Source organism: Aspergillus terreus, genomic scaffold (assembly GCF_000149615.1).
Source record: "Aspergillus terreus NIH2624 scaffold_6 genomic scaffold, whole genome shotgun sequence".
Lineage (NCBI taxonomy): Eukaryota > Fungi > Ascomycota > Eurotiomycetes > Eurotiales > Aspergillaceae > Aspergillus > Aspergillus terreus.
Window position 1 is genome coordinate 1,323,053 of NT_165929.1, and position 21,571 is coordinate 1,344,623.

At 53.7% G+C, this 21,571-nt stretch overlaps 6 protein-coding genes across 6 annotated transcripts; 1 reads left to right on the top strand and 5 right to left on the bottom strand.

The window, feature by feature from the left end:
- Positions 1–54: 54 nt before the first annotated feature.
- ATEG_04711 (uncharacterized protein) lies at positions 55–1,870 on the bottom strand (the record flags this gene model as incomplete). The annotated part of the gene is made up of 7 exons (XM_001213889.1): positions 55–267; positions 316–550; positions 723–823; positions 869–1,132; positions 1,181–1,439; positions 1,589–1,614; positions 1,787–1,870. The coding sequence occupies 7 exons, from the start codon at positions 1,868–1,870 to the stop codon at positions 55–57; spliced, it is 1,182 nt and encodes a 393-aa protein (XP_001213889.1).
- A 995-nt stretch (positions 1,871–2,865) lies between these two features.
- ATEG_04712 (putative ubiquitin C-terminal hydrolase) lies at positions 2,866–4,764 on the bottom strand (the record flags this gene model as incomplete). Its single annotated transcript, XM_001213890.1, has 1 exon — positions 2,866–4,764. The coding sequence occupies one exon, from the start codon at positions 4,762–4,764 to the stop codon at positions 2,866–2,868; it is 1,899 nt and encodes a 632-aa protein (XP_001213890.1).
- Positions 4,765–6,126: 1,362 nt separating this feature from the next.
- Positions 6,127–10,721, bottom strand: ATEG_04713 (uncharacterized protein; the record flags this gene model as incomplete). Its single annotated transcript, XM_001213891.1, has 11 exons — positions 6,127–6,412; positions 6,476–6,623; positions 6,685–6,781; positions 6,835–7,010; positions 7,065–7,091; positions 7,161–7,401; positions 7,463–7,479; positions 7,560–7,640; positions 7,730–7,867; positions 8,238–8,738; positions 9,467–10,721. The coding sequence occupies 11 exons, from the start codon at positions 10,719–10,721 to the stop codon at positions 6,127–6,129; spliced, it is 2,967 nt and encodes a 988-aa protein (XP_001213891.1).
- A 1,396-nt stretch (positions 10,722–12,117) lies between these two features.
- On the top strand, positions 12,118–14,627 carry ATEG_04714 (putative RNAPII degradation factor Def1; the record flags this gene model as incomplete). The annotated part of the gene is made up of 3 exons (XM_001213892.1): positions 12,118–12,251; positions 12,312–12,419; positions 12,527–14,627. The coding sequence occupies 3 exons, from the start codon at positions 12,118–12,120 to the stop codon at positions 14,625–14,627; spliced, it is 2,343 nt and encodes a 780-aa protein (XP_001213892.1).
- Positions 14,628–15,463: 836 nt separating this feature from the next.
- On the bottom strand, positions 15,464–16,986 carry ATEG_04715 (OSBP family protein; the record flags this gene model as incomplete). Its single annotated transcript, XM_001213893.1, has 4 exons — positions 15,464–16,261; positions 16,356–16,410; positions 16,467–16,792; positions 16,924–16,986. 4 exons carry the CDS (start codon positions 16,984–16,986, stop codon positions 15,464–15,466), a joined length of 1,242 nt encoding a protein of 413 aa, XP_001213893.1.
- A 992-nt stretch (positions 16,987–17,978) lies between these two features.
- ATEG_04716 (uncharacterized protein) lies at positions 17,979–18,859 on the bottom strand (the record flags this gene model as incomplete). Its single annotated transcript, XM_001213894.1, has 3 exons — positions 17,979–18,011; positions 18,116–18,222; positions 18,598–18,859. 3 exons carry the CDS (start codon positions 18,857–18,859, stop codon positions 17,979–17,981), a joined length of 402 nt encoding a protein of 133 aa, XP_001213894.1.
- Positions 18,860–21,571: the final 2,712 nt, after the last annotated feature.

A 21,571-nucleotide genomic window follows, 5' to 3' on the forward strand; every position in this document is an offset into this window, starting at 1 on the left:
GCATACTCCCCCGTCCCCGCAAGCACCGGACTAATAACTCGACGCCAGTATGCTCTAATAAACATAGCGAAAATTATGATTCTCGTGGTCTGTACAGTCCTGGATCACTGCTGGCTCTCCCTTTTCGGTTTCTGGATGCGCCTCGACTACAGCGGGAGGCCCGTATATCCGGTCCCTTCGCGCATTCTCCCATCGCCAACTCAACCCGAGGGATGCGATGAGCACGACAGCCACTGCAAAGCACACCATAATGGACAGGAATCCGCTCTGCTATCCATTAGTATTTTCTTGTTTTTATCGTATGCCTGAACTTACCTGGTATTTAGGCGCTTCGTGCTCAAAGAACAAGAACGGTCCGATGATGTTCCCTACACAGTAAGCAATGAACATCATCGAGCTGACGGTGGCCTTTTTGGTGAAGCCCGCCACATTCGACGAGACCAGGGACATGCTTAGCGGCAGTCCGGCGGCGAACGCCACGAAGATGAAGATACCAAATAGTTGGGCTCCTTGGTTGTCGATTGCGTAGACGAGGATGCAGCCGATGAGTCTGCTACAAGTTAGTCATCGCTTCGCTACTTTATTTGGTCGGTATACTCACGAGACAAATGTACAGCACCCGGCTATGATACAACGGCTGTTGTTAGGAAATCGACTTGCAATGTATGTGCTGCGGTGTGATTAACCCTCCTCCTTTTCTGAAGAGTTGTACAACGACGTACCTCCCAATACTAAAAATCCCGTGAACCGCACCCATGGGCATGGAAAGGAGATAGACTTCCAGGGTCGAAAATCCAAAGCCAGCCATAACAAGAGAGGTAAACTAGACACATTAGCATAAGTCGACAACTGCGCCGCTGACACTCACTGTGGTCAGACCGCCATTCGGGATGCAGTTAGCGACCTGGAAGAAGAACAGAATCCAGATCTTGTAATCAGAGAGAGCCTCCCACACTTGATTCCACTGGATCTTGTTGTTCTTCACCCCAGTTTGATTGACACGGACTCGCTCGACGGCCGCCATACGCTCCGCTTCCTTCAAAAACCGCGCAGTCGTCGGAGAATCCGGGAGGAAGAATCCCAGGACGACCGCCCACACGCCCGTGATGAGGCCGTAGATGATGAATAGCCACTGCTTATGATAAGTACAGTGACATCACAGGCACAGTCACTGGCTCACCTTCCACGCGGCAATGGAGTTGCGAATATGGGCCACACCGTACGCAATGAGGCCCCCAAACGCCGTCGCAACCGAGTTGCCCGCGAACCACAGCCCGTGACGCAGAGGCTGCTCTTCGCGGAGATACCACATGCCGGTGATGAGACTGAACCCGGGCGAGACGGCTGCCTCTGCGGCTCCGAGGAGAAACCGCGTTGCCATGATCCCGGCAAAGCTGTGTGTCGCTGCGTGGCATGCGAGGATGATGCCCCAGATCAGACTGTGACTGTGGGTGAGCTCGCTCCATGGAATAGGGGACAGGGCCCCTACAAGCACGACGCGATGAACTTCCCAATGGGCAGTCGCACCATGAGCATGGAACCGGGGTATGAAAAGAAAAGATAGCCGAGGTAGAAGATCGAGCCGCACCAGGAGTACTGGCTGCCGGAGAGGTTCTGGGCTGGTTAGTATGTGATGAAATAGTGTTGGCATGGCGACCCACGAGGTCTTCGATGATGCCCATGATGGAGGCCTGGTTTAGGGTCTGTTTGTCCAGGAATTGGAGCATATAAGAGACCACCATCACCGGTAACAGACTAAAGTCGAGTAAGCTTGTGGACCTCTTACAACACGCACATGATGATGCCGAACGTACTTCCAGTCAATCTTCTGGAGCAATTGCTTGCCGGAGGGTACTGTATTTGACTCCATTTTGCGCCAGGATAGATCTGTCGCTTCTTCAACTTGAGTCTCTTGAATGGGAGTCCACTTTCGAAGGAACGTCGATGTATGGACAGCTCGAGACAATAGTCACCCTCCGAGGTAAGTGTCGCATTTATGTAAATGCACACGCAACTGCTCTTGGCCAGACAGTGATGCCTCTGATCTCAGCGATAAGACCCCGATGCCCAGCATCTTATCACATTTAGTCCGTCTCGCAGCCACCACTCAGGGCCATGTACCGGATAGCATATCTCGACGTCCACTCGATTGGACAATTGGCCACCTCGGCAACTCTCAATCATCCTTCGAGAGAGGCTATTTGGGCGAAGGCCTTGGGTTGGGCAAGCAGCAGGACTCCATATTTCTTAGCGACGGAGGCCAGGGGCTGGTCGGGCTGGAAATAGGAATGGAGTATCTTGGTCTGTCGACTGTTAGCTAGGGGGTGTTTCGAGTTCAGTCTCGGTCTCTAATTGGGGTGGAGAGTTGTGGCTGGGATAGACATGGCTTGCAGTGATCTGTTCACTGCATTTGAGCTGCTTATTCTACCAAAGACATCCTCATTCTTGTCGTGAGGGGAACAGCATCCGATATCGATCGGGTCATGGTGTTGTGGGGATGCGGAGAGAAGAGCGTCCTGTACATCCGCTATCCAAGACGCCAACAATGATAACGCCTACCAATCCATTGGCCGATACGCGAGCTCCGTTTGTCATTGGAACAGATTGCCGAGATGGTCTAAGAAATATGAATCAAAAGTAGAAAGGTCTAGCTGTGGTCAAACTTGGTGGAAGGGTACTATCAGGAAGCCATGTAAATCCCTTAAGTTATCTCGCAGATATATAACAGTAACAGTGCTTTGACCGATGGGCCAGCCCGCTATCATGTATTTCTGAAGAGACTATATGAAGTCATGTATACGACGACTGTATATCTCCTACTAAATCCCTCCAATATACATCTCGAAAAATATATGTCCAACTAAATCACTGTCCCGGCTTCTCCAACTCGTAAAACAAAAGATACACCTCCTTCTGCATCCCAAGCACATCTGAAGTCTTGCACTCCTTAACCTTCTCGTCTGAGATTCGCCACCAACGATCGTTGGCCTTGCGACGACGACGCAGGCGAGATCCAGTGGTCGAATCGGCTCCCATGAAAGAGGTCCTCGATGCCGACTTGCTTAACCGTCCGCCTCCCTCTGTAGCTGGACTCTGCGGTTCCGACGAGGGCCCCAGGTGAGTCGTCGACTTGGACCGGTTGCTTTGGAATGAAACGCGCGAACTCGACGTGCTGGGTCTCGCCGCCGGAGAGGACGGCGTAATTAATTGGGATCCTGCCTTGGCGATATTTTTGAGCGAAGCTGATCGGGACGGTGCGGGAGAGGAGAGGGACGACAGAGAAGGGGATGATGTCGAGGTCGAAATGTTAAGTGGCGGAGGCTCGGTATCAGGGACACTGCGGGTGCCGAGGCGAGGGCTGGGAGCCGTGGATACGTTTGTGCTCGCGGCGCGGCTCTGGGCGTAAGAGCTGAAAACATCAGGTGTTGAGAACGGTGGGTAGAGGTTGTTTCGGCGGAAAGACTCGTAGTGTCCGCTGTGGTGACTGCCCTTGTGACAGACGACCGCCAGAAGCTTGAACCACTTCTGCGTCAGAATGCCGCCCAGGGGGAGCCTCTCCGGGAAGGCGACTTTGGCAGCGTTCTTGGTTGAGCTGCTCTGGTCGAAGATAGACCGCGACAGATGAATCGCGATGATTCTGGGAAAGACCGTGATGCGCATATGCCGTGCAATTTTCCGCTTGGGCGCAAGCTCCGCGGGAGGCAAGGTGACGTCTTCCAGCGTCTGTTCCGGGTCCGTTGACAAAGCGTTCTGGATCTTATCGATTTCGGCCTCCAGGACCTGCCGCTCCCTTCCACTACGGGCGTGCGACAAATCTTGTGTCTTCGTGTCGAGCGCATGCTGTAAGCGACATCTGTCGCACCGGAAGTCCTCAATATACTCCGTTTTGAGAAGCCCATCAAAGCAGGCGTTGAGAGTGGTGGAGCTCTTCTGAGGGACCTGCAGGGTCAGGTTGACAAACGACGTCTGATTCGGTTTATACTGATAGTGGCAAAACTGGCATTCGATCTGCGACTCTAGTTTGCCTTCAAACGGGAAGCCGTATTCGTTGTCGATTTCCTTGAGCTTGGTGTCTATGATAGCGGGAAGGCCGTTCTCCGACCCATCGTCGATGCGAACTTCCACCTCGGCGTGGCTCTTCTCAGCCGGTGTACCGTTCTCAACCTCAACCGTGCCCGGCCCTGCGGGCATCTCAATTGCGTTTGGGGCCCGTTGTCGCGCCTTGACACCAGCATGGTATTCATCACAGAGACGCTCTGCCACAATCTGCAGGAACTCCTGCGCGTCCTGTTGGTTGCGGCTGATTCGTGTGCGGAAGGCATACTCAAGCGCTTGTATGAACCCACGGGCCGAGATAGTCTTCTTATAGATGGGCCGTTCGTTCAGCCGATCCAGCATCTCCTTTAATGCTCTTGTGATCGTACCCTGCTGCAGCTCGCGGATGCGGTCGGGCTTGTCCCCGCGGCGCATTTCGCTCACATCAGGGAGCACATTATACACCTCCGGGCCATCCAGCTGGCGCCGGTGAAGCTCCCGGATCAAATAAACACGCAGTTCGCCCAGGCCAGCAAGCGCCTGTAGAACCGAGTTGATGAAGCAGTCATTGGCGGTATTGGCCAGGCCCACAATGCTCTTCTTGCGGTTGCTGTCGCCAGCCTCGTCGCTGTCAATGGTGTAGTTGGGGCCGAAGACGTAGAAGAGGGCGACCGCGGCGAGGGAGGCGCCGGCCGCATACGCGGCGACCGTGGTTGGTTTTTCTGGCATCAACTCGGGGTCGCGGGGGCTTCAAACCGGGGAGGCGAATGGCAAAGAGTCTTCGAGTGCAGCGGTGCGTTGTTGCTATCGGAGCTCCATTGATGCCTAGTCACCTGGAGGGCAAGAAAATTCGAGACTGTGGCGCAGAAACTGCCGCTAGGAGGTTTCCATGCCCTTCTATGCGTGGCAGACGGCGATATGGCGGTATGTACGGAGTACAGAGAATCGTGCGAGGATTTCCGCTGTGTCTGGAGTCGAGTTCGATTCGCGCGGGCTATGACGGGATATTCGTCAGCTGCGGTTTTCCCCATAAAACCCGAGGGAGTGGAGAGGAATGGGGTAGAGTAGAAGGAGCAAAGAGGGGTCCAACCAGAATTCCCACTCACCTGGAAGGTAATATGGTCGATTTCCCCGGGGCTGGGACTATGCAACATATGAGGTCAGGACCGACGACCGGGAGCCCAATTTTCTCTGTTCCAAGCGTGAGGAGTCATCCGCAGACCAGCCCGAAGTTTCCGGAGGTTCTTCAGCGCCGAGCGCCCTAGCCTAGGGACCTCTTCCGGTCCTCCGTTCCCTCCCCACATTCGGTGCTGGATTCCACCGTATGGAGTAAACACGCGATGGATGGAACCCCTGAAGTTCCGGAGTCCGGAGCAGAGATGACTATCGGGTTAGTTACAGGATCGACGTGTCTTGATCGCCAATGAAACCAGTGAGAGCCTGGGTGAAGCGCGCAAAGTCAGTCCTTATCGCTCGTCTTGTCACACACGACGATGATCGCTCACTGCTTCGGTTGGCGATCGGGAGTGATCAATCCGCTATTAATTGAGATAGCGCGAATGGTCTGCTGCTATTATGTCACGGGCGGCTGGCGATCGGGAGTCGATCAATCCACTCGGCCACGGAGAATTGGGTAAGGAAACCGATCACTATGTCTTTGCTTTTTTAGCCCACTAGGCTCGTAAACATAGTCGTCACGGAGTGTGATGGGTAAAGGATTGGAGGGGCGAGAAGTAAGGGTGAAGCTCAGAAGTACCTCTGTAAGAATCAGGTGACAATGGCAGAGGCCTCAAAAACAAGGCCAGCCACATGGCTTAGCTAGCCCACATCAAACAACTGCATTAACGTCAGAGAACTATGGTGTTATCAAGCAAAAATTGTATGTATTTCAAGACAGGGAAGCGTGTTATGTTCTATTAGACAGCACCCTGTGGTTTTTATATTCCACTCTATGTAAACATTGCATTGTCAATACTCATTCATGACATGGTATAACATGTCCCAACCCATAAACAGCCGGCCGAGTCCCTTGGATCAAGGTATCCGAGATATAACGAACAACATTTTCCTTTCACAACATTCCAACCATGTCTATGAGCGCATCGACTCCGGCAGAGTGGCAACCTTCTCCTTGAACAGATCCTCGGCCTGCTTCCACACGCGAGCGTTCTGCCAGTCCTTCAGCTGCAACAAGCTGGGCAGAAGTGCCTCGCTGAACATCTCAGAGCTCTCCCGAGGCAGAAGAGAGGGCAGGTGGTCAATGCTGATCACACTCAGAGGGGGGCCCTGGGTGCCGGCGGGCAGGATGACAGGCACGGTGGGCCGGTCGAAGGTAGTGGTAACAGTGTACACGGGAATAGGGTTGTGGGGGTTGGTGCTGAGAAGAGCGTGTTAGCAATGTCCTGTTTCGTATGGCATTTCGTATGGCATGAAGACTTACGTATCGGCGCTCACGTCGCAAATGACGGACAGACGACGGTTGGGAGAAGAGAGGGTCTCGCCATTGAGGAAAGGCGGAATGGGGGAGGAAAGGTATATGCAGTTGACGAAGATGTCTGCGTCTTCGATGATTTCCCTGAAGGGGCCGCCTTGAGTATAGATGGTCAGTAGGAGAACGACAAAGCCAGGGAGCAAGCAATTGCGACATACCCTTCTTGGTCTCCTCCATATCCCACTGGATGATGTCGGACTCGGGAATGCCGACATCCTTGGCCAACTGAACAGCACCCTTGCCGCAGCGTCCGAGCTAAAAGCTGTTAGAATATCAACCCAACACCCAACAAACATGAGTGAACTCACAGCGCCAATGACAAGGACCTTGGGCGAGCGGCCAGACGCCTTCTTACCCGCTTCCAGGGATTCCTTCACCGACTGGATGAGCAGATCCTGGTTGGCGTAAGGCACCTCACCGGGGAGAGGCTCGCCCTCAGGGTGCGTCAGCTGCCAAGCCCAGTTCTTGACGGCCAATGCGGAACCTTATTATATCTTCAGTCTGAATTCACCAAAATCATAGAACATAAAGGACCTACCCGCATAACCAGCAGAATATCCGAAGGCTATGGGCAGAAATGTTAGTTTCTCCTCAACGGACAACGAACGACCCGACACAACACGGATTGACTTACCAGCGACTCTCCGTCCGGCATCGTCCGTGAGGAACTCAAGATCGAGAAGAGTACCACCACCACGGGGCCAGCGGCTCAGAACCTTCTCCCAACCACCTTGTTGCTTGTAACAATGCGCAAAGGAGATATGAACATGCTCAAGGGGGAAGTCATCCTCGGGGAGCTCCTTGAGACCCAGGATGAAGGCGTCCTTGGGGGCATCCTTCACCCACGAGCCTTCTTCGACCAGCTTAGCTCCGATCTGTGCGACAGAGATATTAGAGATCATCCGCAGAGAGATTCGAGTGCGAGGCCGGTAATACCTTGGGGAATTCATCATCTGTAGAAATGAACACAATCAGTATTCTTATCACAGATCGAACTGACCAATTGAGGGGGTAATCCGCGCTCAAGTCTCACCTTCGAAGATTCGCTGCTTCGAGCGTTCCACAGTCACGTCATAACCAGCATCAATGAGCGCCTTGGCGGTTGTCGGCGTCACTGAGAATCGAGTCAGCATTAGGCTCCAATGGATAGATTTGGCCAATGCTGTAGTCATTGAAGGCTTCTATCCATGGCGGGGCACTCACAAGCAGAACGAGCCTCCGCGGGCTTGGTTTCAGCACGCAGCCAGATCTTATTCGATGGCATTTTGTTGAAGGACAATTGAGGTTGGACAGAGAAGATGAACAGGCAAAAGATATGTGAAAGCTTGTGGAAGGTCAATACTAATGGAAAACAGTAACCACAGGCAGACGGATCTATGACACAGACTTTCCTGACTGAGTTAAGTGACCGTGGGGGAAACGAATTTCTGGAGGTTGTTCCGTTCCGGGGAAGAAATGACTCAGCATCGCCCCCGATGTCGGCACACTCCCCATTCCTACGACAGACAACTGCTAGACGAATATGAAATAAAGGGTCGATTGAAGCCGAAATAGTTATGGATATCAAACATAAATGCAGGCTCACTCGGCCGTACATATTTTCCGGTCCTCCGGCTTTTCATACATGGGATTTCGTGGCTCGCTGAGAAACAACACTCAAAGATGTGGCACGATTACACAGGTACAATCGCATCCAATTTTCATTAGTTACCCTTGGTCCGACTACGAGTGCGACTTCCCACTCCATCAGTCGGAATGGCCTTCCTCACGGTTTCCCTGCTCTTCTTGGGACGACCGGCCTTCTTCTTCTCTCCATTGGCAGCGGCGGGTTCAACTGGGGCCTCCACTCCATTCGTTGACGCAGCCTCCTCCTTCTCATCAGTCTTTTGCTTCTTTGTAGCTGGTTCAGGTACGCTGGGGTTGTCGGAACCAGTAGAAGTAGCGGTTGCTTCAAGCTCTCGTTTATCGCCAGCGTTGGTTTCGTCTTTCTTCTCATCGGCAGAAGAGGGTTGTGTTTCAGTCGCCTCAGGAGCATGAGACGGGCCGGTGGGCTGTGGCCCCTCAACAGGCTTATCGTCCTCGCTCGACTTTTGTTCTTCGAGAGGGTGGTTCCCGTCTGTGGCCTTGGCTATGGCGCTATCCCCGTTGGACTGGTTGGTGATGTCATCAGTGGGTTGTTTATTGACATCACCCCGAGAGGCGTCGACGGTCTCTGGAAGCCAGAAAGTTAATATGGACACTTCAGGTAGTCCACGGAAGATCAACAGCACTCGCGCTAGTGCCACTGGGGTGTGTGGACGTACCGGGAACAATGGAAGTTGGCTCAGGAGACATGGTGATGAAGCACGATGTAGAAAACAATGTTGGCTTCAGTTGGAACAATGTTGCAGAGAAGGCGTCGAGAGATGAAAGCGACAGGAAATTCGGTATTATATTGGGGGTCTTGGGTTGGGAATTGGCTGGAGGGTGAGGGATTGCTCAAGAGTGTTCGAGAAGGTTGGGAGGTGAGGTTGCGCGGTGACGGTTACTAAAACAGGCCTCGCAGGGCGCTGACTGGCTTCATGCGACGGGAGGCAATGTCGGTTGGGGGCGAGGCCCCGTCGCAACCCACAACAAAATGGGGAACACAGCAGTCGAAGTCCAGCTCGAGGGGGCGCATCACATAATCCTGCCATGCAGTGGCGGTTATGCCGGCGAAGCATGCCAAGAAGAGGAGAAAACCTCCGCTAGCGTGGCCCGTGTGGAGCAAGATGCGGAGTAGCGCTCACGATGGCGCAACCGGATGGGAAGAGGGTAATTGCGCGTCTGCAGATCCTGGCTGATGATTCGCCTTCTTCCCGAACTGTGGGCATGTCTATGCTCATGACGTTTGCAGATTACATCGATGACCGTCCTTCAGTTAGGAGGTTCATCTGTGTCAGATTAGTGCCAGATCCAAACGAGCCAGTAGTTCCTGTTCCTCTGCCGAAGTCAGGTGGCCGTTTTCAGATGCCGCCGTCGGGTCTGTCTTGCCGGGAAGTTGCTCCTGGATGAATCGCGCTAGATATGCGGCATCCCAGAGTTTCTCCCGATCAATGAGCACTCGAAGGCCGTCAAAGGCGGCCCGTAAGAAGTTCTCCCTCCGGCTCTCGGACCAAGACTCCAGGCGTTCGGAGGACGGCAGCGCGTCCACAAAATCAAGGAGAGGTCTAACGTCCGGCCGGGTCGGGTGGTAGATGGGCGCCGTCGCTAGTAGATCGGATGTCGGAGCGAGGACGGAGAGGGTCTTGACGAAATTATCATACATCGAGACAGGGACCTCTTTGGTCTGAGTCTGCGCATTCTGCATGACCGATTGACAGAGGTGAGAGGCCGCAGGTAGCAGCATCTGTTGGTTGGCCCGTTCATTCCCCGTAGTCAAATAGGCTTCACACGTCTGGATATAATACCGCATCGCCGAAGCTAATCCGCCTCCATACTGCGTTTCCGCACTGATAAGATCGACCAGAAGATTACTGAAGACTTGGTGCGCAATGTTCTCGGGTAGTCGACCTCGGCGACCGCCAATATCGTGCTTCGCCAGCATCTTCAGCCATACTATCACTGTCTCCTGCAAGCCCTCGGCGACCATGAACTTGAGCAGAGAGGCGGTCGATGCGCGTGATTTGAAGAGAATCTTCCTTGTCTCTGAGTCCGATGCAAACCACCAGGTGACGACCTTAGTGCCCGCTTTGGAATCCTTCATGGCCTTGACAAAGCCGGTCCCAGTGTGAGGGCTTGCGAGTAAGAGCTGCGACTTGAGACAATTGCGAAGGTCGGAGACGGTGACGGAACCGGATGCCACAAGCTCATCGAAAACTACCATAGGCTCCTTTGCCAGTCTCTGTTGTTCAATACTCCCCATGCCGGAAGGGTCACGGCGTAGGGCTGGGCTGGACGGCTTGGAGGGGACCACTCGAAAGAGAGGATTGTCTAAGATGGCGCGCAAGTGGCGGTCGGTCGCGTGGACGGACGAGTCGGGGTTTCCCCGCGATCGGTCTCCGGGGACAGGCTTCTCTCGATCGGAAGAGGAGGTGGAAGGGTACTCATGGTCAAGTTGGCGACGGAAGGAGGACGTAAGGGCATTGAGGAGTTGCTGAGACTCCCGAGGGGTCCGCGGCAACGGGGGATGGATTCTGGACCAAGACCGGAAGTTGAAGATCGACGTGCCCTTCATCGCGAGGCCGACAGCAGATGAAAGGGATGAAGGGAGTCGAGATATATTGAAGAAGCTAGTGAGTCTGGAGAATGGTGCCTCACTTTGCTCCCTGCATGAGGCCGTGATGGACAGTTACTGAGAAGGGAAGTGGATGGAGGCGGTGAGCAGGGGCAGATACCGGGCGGCTGTATTTTTGGGTATGGCGGTGGTATGGGAGTACTGCGAGGTATTACAGCGGGTAACGGCCATACTCGAGTACGTCAGAGTCGTGGTCACTCATCTACACCTAGGTACCTAGTAGGAAGAGGTGCTCGAGTATAATCAAGGGCAACATTCGTTGAACATTCGAACATGGATTAACGGATCTATAGAGGATGGATTAATTGATCAGAATAAGACCTAATAGCATCGTCAGGCGGAGGATGAAGTACCGAAAGTCTGCCGTTGTCATGCGAGAGAGGGTCTCAAAATGGTGACGAAATGCTATGGCCGCCGAGGATATCGTCACAACAAGAAAAGAACAAAGAGAGTGTAGAATCTCAAGAGGATATACGTAGTAGAATGTAGAATACCAGGAGTAGAGACTACTACAGTTAACTACCTAGGTACAGAGAATTGACCATCTTCATCCGCATCCAATCGACTGGGATGTTCCTCGCCTTCAGCTGAAGCTCGCTAAACTACCAAGTCACTCTCAGGTCACTGCCCCATAGACCGTTGCTGTGGGTGGTACGAGCAAGTTACTTTCCTTCCTACACATGCTGCTGTACCAGCCTTGTTACTTACACCTTGTCCACCTAAGGTTCGCCCTCACACTCAATCTTCTCTCTCTTCTTTCTCCTCTCTCTCTTCTCTTCTCTTCTTCCTCTTCTTCCCTCCTCGAAATTTACTTCCCATGTGTTAATGCCTACCTCCTCTCTCCTCTAGCTTTCTATCCTTCTCTTTCTTTCCTTTCTCTCTTTTCTTCCGCCCCTTCAACGCTTTCGGGCTTCCTTGATCCTCCCCCTCGAATCCAGGTGGGTGTGTCAACCTGGTGAGTTCCCATTTCCTGTCTTTCGTTTCGTGTTGCGTGAGGCTGCAGCATCTTTGGGATCCAAGGTCACTAAACTCTTTTTTACCCGCTTTTTCTGCCACACTAGCCGCACCTTGTTTTCTCCCTTCGTCGACTGTCCGTCCTCAGTTCTTCCTCCGTTTCTCCCTCTTCCATCCTAGGGGATCTCACATATCCGGTTCCAATCACAAATCATGTCTGAAGTGCAGTCACGGGCCTCTGCCTCTCGGGGCAGAGTATCTTCTCGCGGTGGTCGCGGCGGCTATAGCTCCAGAGGTGGTCGGGGTGGCTCCAGCAGATCTGCAAAGACTGACAACGCCGACGGCACACAATCCCGCTTTCGAAGATGGAGAGCTTGGTCTCATGAAGAAGAAATACTCCGGCACTCTTCCCATGCTGAAGGAATTGTTCCCCGACTGGACCGACGAGGACCTCGTCTTTGCCCTTGAAGATGCCGACGGTGACCTGGAACAGGCCATTGATCGCATAACGGGAAGGTTTGTCGTCGTCTCCCTTCCTCCAGCGCCTCTTCCACGACTAACTCCATCCTACAACAGGCAATGTCTCGCAATGGGGGGAGAGGTCAAGAAGAAGACTGCAGACCGGCCCCGTCCCAAGCCCCAAGGATGTACAGCCCTGCTCCCGCCCAGAAGACCCCGGCTCCTGTGTGAGGTGCCCGTGGACATGGGGGATTAGAGGGTCGCGGTCGCGCTCGCGGGGATCGTGGTCGAGGCGGTCGTGGTGGTCGCGCTGGTGCTCACACGAATGGAAGCCGGTCGGAGAAACCCACCGAGAGCACCGGTACGACTACGACCACGACCGTTGTGCCTGAAGCTACCAAGACCGAAAAGACCGTTAGTGCTCAGCCCGCAGCCGCCGAAGCGATCGAGACTCCCAAGGAAGCTTCCAAGGACGTCCCGAAACCGAGTGGCGGCAACTGGGCGAGCCTCTTCGCCAAACCGGCTCCTCCCCCTCCTCAGCCTGTCCAGAAGAAACCCGCTCCGGCGCCCGCCCCTGTCCCTGAGAAGCCTGCGGCTCCTGAACCTACTCCGGCACAGAAAGCTCCCGAACCTGCTCCCGTTCCCGTTCCTGCTCCGGTCCCAGTCCCCATCCCCGCTGAAAAGGCCCCCGAACCAGCCATCCCTCAACCTACTGAAGCTCCCGCTCCCGCTCCTGCTCCTTCGACCGACGTCACTCCCCCCAAGGATGATTTGACGAAGAACAACCTTGCTCAGATTCCCGATGTCTCTCCTCCGGCTCCCACCGCCACCGCTGCCAGCACGGTCGGCAGCGCCCTTGATGCCAACGCGGCTGCGGCCTCCACCCCCGCCCGTGGAGCGCCTGGCCTGTACCCGACCAGTGCCTTCAAGCACAGCGCTCGGGGACCTGGTGCCCAGCGTCGTGTGATGGAACAGCAGGAAGCTGTTGTCATGCCCGGCAACCACGCCGTCGACCGCGCGGCGGTGCAGTTCGGCAGCATGGGTCTGAACGGTGACGCTGCCGATGTTGATATCGACGAGAACCGCGAGGATGCCGAGACTCGCGCTCAACCTCCCCAACACTCCCCCGTGGCACCCCGTGCCTCGCTTCCTCCTTCCACCCAGCCTCAGGCGTCGACTGAGACTCCCACTGTCTCTCGTCCTGCCCCGGGACTTCCTCCCGTCCCTCAGGCCTCGGCCGACTCCTCCTTCACCGACTTCGCCCGCTACACCGATGCGCAGAAGCCTTATGACCCGTTCAGCCAACAGGTCACTCAACCTCAGCCTCAGATCCAGGAGCCCTTCGCCAACCAGGCTCCCGTCCAGCCCACCGTCACCACCGGCAGCGAGTACTCTCCTTTCTACACCATGGACCAGCGTTTGCCCTACAACTACTATGGCACCTACGGTCAGTCCCAGGATGCCACCGGTACTCAGCGCGCTGCCGCTGGCTTTGGGCCGGTGTCGGGTGCGGAAGTTCAGCCTCACGTCCCCGCGACCCAGCCTCCCGCTGGCCGATATGGTCACGTTGACGCCCCGAACAGCGGTCACACCACGCCTAACCCCACCCTCCCCGGTGCGACCCAGGCTCCGGCCGCCCAGCACATGCCGGGACAGGCCGCCTATGGATACAACTACCCCTACTTCTCGAACCCTCACTATGCGTCGTACATGAGCCAGATGAACCAGCACCAGTATGGCCGCAACCGCCCCATGTATGACGATGCCCGGCGGTATGACGATCATTACATGCCTCACAGCCAGTATGGCTACGGCAGCCAATACGCCCCTTACGGCAAGGCGGGCATGTACGGACAGCCCCACGCCTTCTCCTACGACCACTCCTCGTCCCCCGCGACCGCTGGCAGCTTCAACCAGGCGATGCCTGGCCGTGAGACCATGTACGGTCGGACCGGATCGGCCCAGCCCTCGGAGAGCCAGCAGACGGCCGCCGGCTCTAACGCGTTCGGCGGCAGCATGTCCGACGTCTTCGGCCGCTCCCAGGGCAGCTTTGGTCAGAACCAGCCCATCTCGCAGCAGCCTCCCGTGACGACGGAAGAGACGAAGAGCTTTGACACTCCCAAGGCGGGTGGTCCCAGCCCGTCGCTGGCTCAGGCCAACCGGCCGGGCTCCGCCACGAACAGCGTCCCTGGCCAGCCCCAGGCGCAGACCGGACTGCCCCCGCTTCAGGGCCAGCAGGGCCAGCAGGGCTTCGGTGCTTACCCCCAGCTGAACCCCCAGTATGGAGGACTGGGTTCTCTGGGTGGTCACCAGGCCGCGGCCACTCAGACCCATCACCAGGCGACTGCCTATGGTAACTACGGAGGAGCGGGATTCGCCAACTACTACGGGAACACCGGACGTGGCGGCTGGGGAGGTAATTACGGTCACTAACGGATCAAGGCGTTGACTTTTTCTTTTTTCTTTCCGATTATGCTCTTTTCGCTCTGATTTCCTTTTCTTTTCCGGGGTGATGAAACTTGCATTTCCATTTTCTCTCGGTGGGGACGGTCAGCCTGGATAAAAACATGATATATTTCACCTGTTGTCTATTCTCTTTATTCTTTTGTCACTCCTCCAGTGTGTAATCTCTACTCTCAATGGGACCTTGGCTGGTTGTTCCCTTTGCTTTGTCTTGTTCTTTGACGCACGGTTGCTTTATGAGGCTATATTGAAGTGAAAAATCGTCTGGTTGTGTTTTCCGTTTGCTTCGGACATGACATTGAACCATGTCCTGCTTCCTCGGGCTCTGGTCTTGCCTTGCGTATCTTTCCGCTTCCTGTACTACACATTTGGGTTCGGTTGGGGCTGCATCTGCTGGACTGGTTATGAGAATTGGGGACGGAAAAATGCAAGAACTGATTCTGGCGTTCTTTCAATTTTGGACGTTGTATTCATCTAGATGTAGGCATGGGTGGCCAACTATAAAAGTGACTACATTGCACTACATGAACAGTTAGTATAGAGTAGGGACCGGGGGTCTTGTATATGGTAGTGAGCACGTTCCTGATTACCCGAATAAGGAATTGTGCAAGTGACCAAACTACGGGAATGGCTAGCTCTGAACATCCCTGGACCACTTCCCAGATGGATCGTGTACATCATTGACCGTGTTCTAAAGAATAGTACTATATACAGAATTCCAACCAAAGCAAGGGCACGCCCTATCCAAATCTATATCCTCCGTGATCATATATATATCAGTCCAACAAATACACATCTCTGGTTACCTACTCAACACCAAGTCCCTCGGGGCCAGCACTGTGGTAAGGTGGCTTGGCATCGTTCACACTGGCGGGATCGAAGCGCCACACTCCCCCGGTCCGCTCGCTCTCCAGCGACTCGAGGTCGGCCTTCTGGAAGAGCTGCTTGAACTGCTCGTCCAGCTGCGACTCGTCGACGCGCTTGAAAAAACGGCGCTCCCAGGTGCGGTTCTCATCACGCTCCGTCTTGCGCATCTGACGCTGGGCGTTTTCGATCTTGCCTTTGGCCGCGGACACGGCGTTCATATCGCTGCGCAAGATGCCCTCGGCGACATCCTTCCAGGCGCGGCGACTCTCGTACAGGTCCTGTTCCTCGAGAGGCGCCACCTGCAGCGGCGTCGTCTTGGACTCCTTGACGGAATACTTGTCGACAGTCTCCTTGGTCCGCGGATTCGTGATGACAAACGAGTCCGACCATTGGCCCTGGGCCGTGTACAGAGGCTTCTTCTCGCCCTCGCTTTCCTTGAAGAGGGAGGCGGTGAACGTGTTCTTCTTTCCGCTCAGCCAGCCTTTGCCGGAGTAGTCGATCTTCGCGATATACCCGGTGCTGCTGACGATGCGGGTGGACTTGTCCAGCTCCATGAAGGGGGTCCCGTAGATCAGGGATTCTACATGCAGGCTGGGGAGTGTAATGAGATATTGTTCCTTCTGGGCGGGGTCGTTCCTATCCGCGCCGGGCGGAGTGAAAGTCAGAAGGGCATGACCGATCTGTTTGATGAGGATTGTGCCGTTGAAGGACGCTTTCTGCGCGTTGTATCCTTGTAACTATAGGGGGGTGTCAGTCGCGCGACCGAGATTTTTTTTTTTTTTTTTTTTTTTTTTTTTTTTTTTTTTTCGTAGAGTAAGGGGATGAACTCACTTCTACGCCATGTTTCTCGTTGCGAATCGCATAGGCCGTGGCCGGAGGATGGTGACTGAACCAGTCAATACGTCGCACATTACAACTGTACAACGGCGGGTCATCGCCTACCTGACTTGTTCACTGATCAGAGTGGTCTCCCCCACGTCGGCGTCGGCCTCCCATTTCCCGAGGAAGAGCTCGCCCAAGAAAGGGTTCAGGGGCTTCTTTTCAGAGCCCAGTTTCTCACTGCGCGAGCAGTACTGCTGGTGGAGGGTGCTGAGGAACCACTTCAGGACTGCTAGAGCCCTCTTCTCGGGATCAGGTTCTCTGGCCGGGGCGACAAGAAGCCCGGGGTGTTCGGCCCAGTAGGCGGAGTATTCGGTAAGGGAGGTGGGGGATAGGATGAAAGGTGGAGCGGTTAAGGAGGAGAGGTCGCCATTGAACGAGGCAATCGACTAGACAGAGGTTAGTGGACGAATGACGGACAGTAGGGGTCTATGGAGCCACCGGGCAACACATGAGGTGCTCTCGGGCCACCCCATTGCGTCAGGAGGAGAAACAGAGGGTATGTATGTCTTGGTCGTACCTTGATGAAACTCATCCAGGAAGCCTTGTTCTGGGGCGGGATGCCATTACTGGAGGGGACCATTTTGGCTCAGGGTGGAGGGGAGATGAAAGACTCTACTAGGAATAAGGAGAGATCAAGAAGGGACCCATCTAGGGAGAGGGAAGAGACGGGCGAGAAGCTGGTGGAGGAGACAAAAAGGAGATAGAGAGAGAGAGAGATGGAGAGAGGAATGGGAGACGGAGAAAGATGAGGAGGAGAATTATGTCATATCGTTGGCCTCAGGCTCGCCGTTTCAGGTAGTATTCTTCTTCCCCTTTTCAATCTCCACCACCACCCATAGGTACTACCCCGTATACTACATTCTATACTCATACTCCTTGACTCGCTTGTCTACCTGCATGTTACAGTTGACTTCTTCCATCACCCTACACAATCAGTATCCCCGTCAAACGCCTGGACGAGACGCATCTCGTCATCGACGTCATGGCGCTAGGGCCTCTCACGACAAACCTGGATACGCGTTTTCCCATCAATAACCGTCGACTAGTCGCACTACAGTACTCCTCGTCGTCGCATAATATTTGTGTTTCTTGTCAGTAGTTAGCTCCGGAAAGGAAGCGGCGTTAAGGCTTGTCCCCTGAAATGTGGGCCATAGACGAACTGATACTCCGTGTACGGAATAAGGTCGCCACACTACTAGTTGTTGGACCCTTAACCGCTCGATCTTCGCTTGATCTTCGGTCTTCCTTCGGAGTAACGTTGTGAGTCTGATTTGCCTATCGTGAGGGATGAGATTTCCGCATCAGGCTTATCGCTTGGCTTCAATCTACCGTTCCATCGGGTCGACGCAAATGGTCTATACCGATGAAAACGGAAATCACCACTCCCAACAACCATATGCAGTACTACTGGTTATTTACAGAGTACTATTTTGGTTGGTAGACTATTGTATAGATGTGGTTGACATCTACAGAGTAACGCGTCTTTCACAACTAGCCAGAATATATATGGCCTTATGAGCGCAGCCCTATATTTTTACAGATTACTCCATAGTAAGTCATGAGGCCATAGTATCAACCAGTGTCGGGAGGTACAGTCTCATATTCCTGACATAATTCTATTTCATACAGACAAGGCAGCAGGTTAGAACAACGGCAGTCTTCTGGCTCGATTAAGAAACCCCAGGATGACAATCTGCATAGCTACCTACGGCAAAATACATATCCAAAGAGAGCCATCCTTGGCGAGAAAGGCCCTTGGCGAGAAAGTGACCAGGACTGCAGTCGTGGGTGACGTTTTCCAATGACAATCCATGGCCTGAAGAGGAGCATCTTCAGTAACCTATCTGTATTCATACTGTCTTCTCAGAGTATGAGTATACTGATATACTATGATCCGGGGTGCAGAAGAGCCTGGGTTCGACCCCGTATAAACCTCAGATATTGACAAACAGTTTCATCCGGCCAAATCGCTGTCGGGACCTTTCCTCCCTTAGAGCTATCAGATTGCACACTACCATTGCCAATATACCCATCTTGACCTTTCCTGGACGGCTCTCCACGAAGCCTCCCATAGGGAAACGCCGCAATCCCTAGGGCATGTCCTTGATGTCATCAATAGAACAACGAATAGGAAAGTCAAGTGAACGATCCCCCATAAGCAAGGCTATGCCGGAGAGAGTGGCGGTCACACAGTCGGTTTTGTTGTAGGGTAGTGCGCTGACCTCGTAGAGCGTCCTGCACCGTCCTAGATAGAAATAATGTCTTGCACGAGACATCGGACAGGTTGCATTGGCCTTTTCGGCTGAGTAGTGGCAGCAGTTGGAGGCAGATCGGGTGCACAGGTTCCACCAGGCGGTTCTGGGCTCCGCACAGTCTGCTGTTGGATCAAAGTCGACCGCTGCGGCAGGGCAAGCAAGTAAGGCAAGAGCAGAGAGAGCAAGTGAGATTTTCATGATGAAGGAGATTCTGTCTGGTAATGAAGGATGTTTACACAGGGAGGAGGTGTTCTTTATATAGTATTCTTGCAGGTATGCGGAGATTTCTGTTGTAGATGGACGCAGCCATGCTGATACCGAATCTGGCAAGCATAGGCGATCTCTGTAGGTGGCTTACATTAGTATGCATTTGCATCTTGACTGACCAGTGGTTACTGTGAACCTCTCGTATAGTAGTCTCGGTTTGTTTATCCATCTGCTACAAAGCATACAGGAGTAAGAAGAGCATAAATAGATTTCCTTTTCAATAGCAAATCGGTAGTATGCACCTACATTGTCCGACGCCATGTCCACCACCTGACTTGGGAGCCCGCAGCGGCCGTTCGCCGGGGATCGACTTCATATCGTGGCCTACAACCCGGTGAGTATATTGCGTGGTGGAATGTTTGTCCTAGCGGATCACGGTTCACGGCCCGCTAATCTAGGCTTTAGTACCTCAATGTTTAAATCGAACCCTAATCTAACTATTTTCTTCAATGTTGCAAAAGGACGATGGACAGCTGTGTGAGACAACCGGTAAGCACTAAGGCGGCCGAAGGAGACAGACCGGACTTCCGACCTGCACGTAAGATTAATAGCTCCAATATCACCCAGGAAGATAGCCAAGGTAGGTATTGAGAGTAAACAAAACGTAAAGCGAAAGCCATCGACCTGGAGAGAAAATCAAATACGTAGGTGGAAGGACAATAGCATTAGCTCCTTGAGGCAGTACGTCTCTCTTGCTATGGTCGAGTCTAGATATCGTGAAGAAAGCTGAAAGCCGAGTGAAGCATACAACCATAGGTCGCCGTGATTCTTCAGCGAATCCATCGATCGAGGCCGTGATTTCGTTCCAAAGCGACAGTCGACGCCTGGGGAGCTTCTGGATGATACAGCTAGGAGTAGCAATCTACTTCATCACCTGGGTAACACTCTTTGTCCTTTCTTCGCATTGTATGGGGCCAAGGATTGACTACCGTGTGAAATCTCCCAACGACCAGGAACCACATAGACCAGCATTCTCCTCAGAGCCAAATCTCCCCGGGCTCATCTAGACTGATCTCAATTGACGTTTGGTCCACTCTAGGGTTGATGGTTGGCATCGACGCCTTTGCGATCGTCGCCACCTTTAACCACACCTCCATCAACAACTGGCCTTAATTTGTCAGTCTGCCCATGATGGCACTGTCATCCATTATTTCGTTTCCAACCTACCTACTTGGCGTAGGTAATCGCACCACAATGTCTACCTCGCGGCATCCAGTGGCCGTCCTAGGCGCTTGTGGTGTCCATGTCCTCTTCGGCCGTGCCCTGGACCATCTTCACAAGCCGCCCCCGAATACCGAAGCCAATAGCTATATGAGCTGCTTACCGACATCCAGCAGCTGATGTGCCGCTTGAGTCGCGGCTGCTGCCCAGCCATCACGGCCACGCTGGTCATCGGCAGTGTGGCACAATTGGTAACGGCGATCATGCCTCAAAATTGGACCATCCTTGCCCCAGTCATAGGAATTGGATTCGAAGTAAGGTACTTTTTCGTGCATGTTGCAGGGAATGAATGCTCAAGCTCCCTAGGTACAGGCTATCTTCCTGTCCTTTTCAAAAACTCGGGGCACCGGTATTCAAGCCATGACCATCAACCACGGGGGTCTTCCTAAGGCTCTCCTGACACCGCGTTTGGTTATCCCTTCACATGTCTTCTTGGGCTTGTGGATCGTCAGTCCATTGCTGCTGGATCTGCATTTGCGCACCCTCTTTCCGAAGTATCCGGTTTCAGTGGGTACGACAGCAGGCTTTACTTTAGACCCGGCGATTGCTGCAGGTGTTTTTGGAATTTTTTGTTCTGGAACACTCCAGACTTCCGGTGGTCTCGTATTTCAAGGTCATCGTGGTGCCGACATGGTATCTTAGTAGCACGACGGGTGAGTAAGACATTGTAGGTTCCAGTCTGTACGAGGCCCGAGACTTCCGTGGGATGTGCATGCGTGCAATGGTTCATTCTGGAAACCAAGCACAATGAGGATGAGTTTAAGGTCCGAAGAGATTTCGGTGAATCGACCTCACGTCCAGCGCTACAGAGTTTCCTAGCCAGTCCATGGTGATCCGAAGCTGCAGTGTGATACAGTAAGGTCGACCACTCAACCAAACCGACCGATGCATGCATCGATTGTAGAAACATTTCTCGTATTATAAAATCCTGCGCGAGAAGCTCGGACATCGTATTCCACTTCTTGGACCACTGTTGCCACCCCTACGGCAACTCCCCTGATATGCGAGCCATCTTCAGGGACCATTCTGCTACAGACAGGGTCATAATAGTTCCGATCTGTTGGAATCTGCAACCCCATGGCCAGACCCTAATCCCCAGGGGTCAGTCCAGATCAGACAGTTCATGGCATGGTCCACTCTCACTAACAGTGGGCCAAAGACCACGAACCGAGGGGGAGAAACCATTCTGCATCCCCCCTTCACGTTCCAACATCAATCCCGATACTGCAGCCTCATTATGAAGCCGCTTGTTGCTCCTGGTGGCTTGTCCAGCTCAATGATTCATGACAAACCCCAAACCTGAGACCGTGATCCACTCTGGGTCCAGACTCCATGCTGTGAGAAACACAAATCTTCATGTTTGATCGCCAACCCATGCGGTGGAGATTTCCTGTCCTGTCGACTGCGACAACTCCTAGCCAC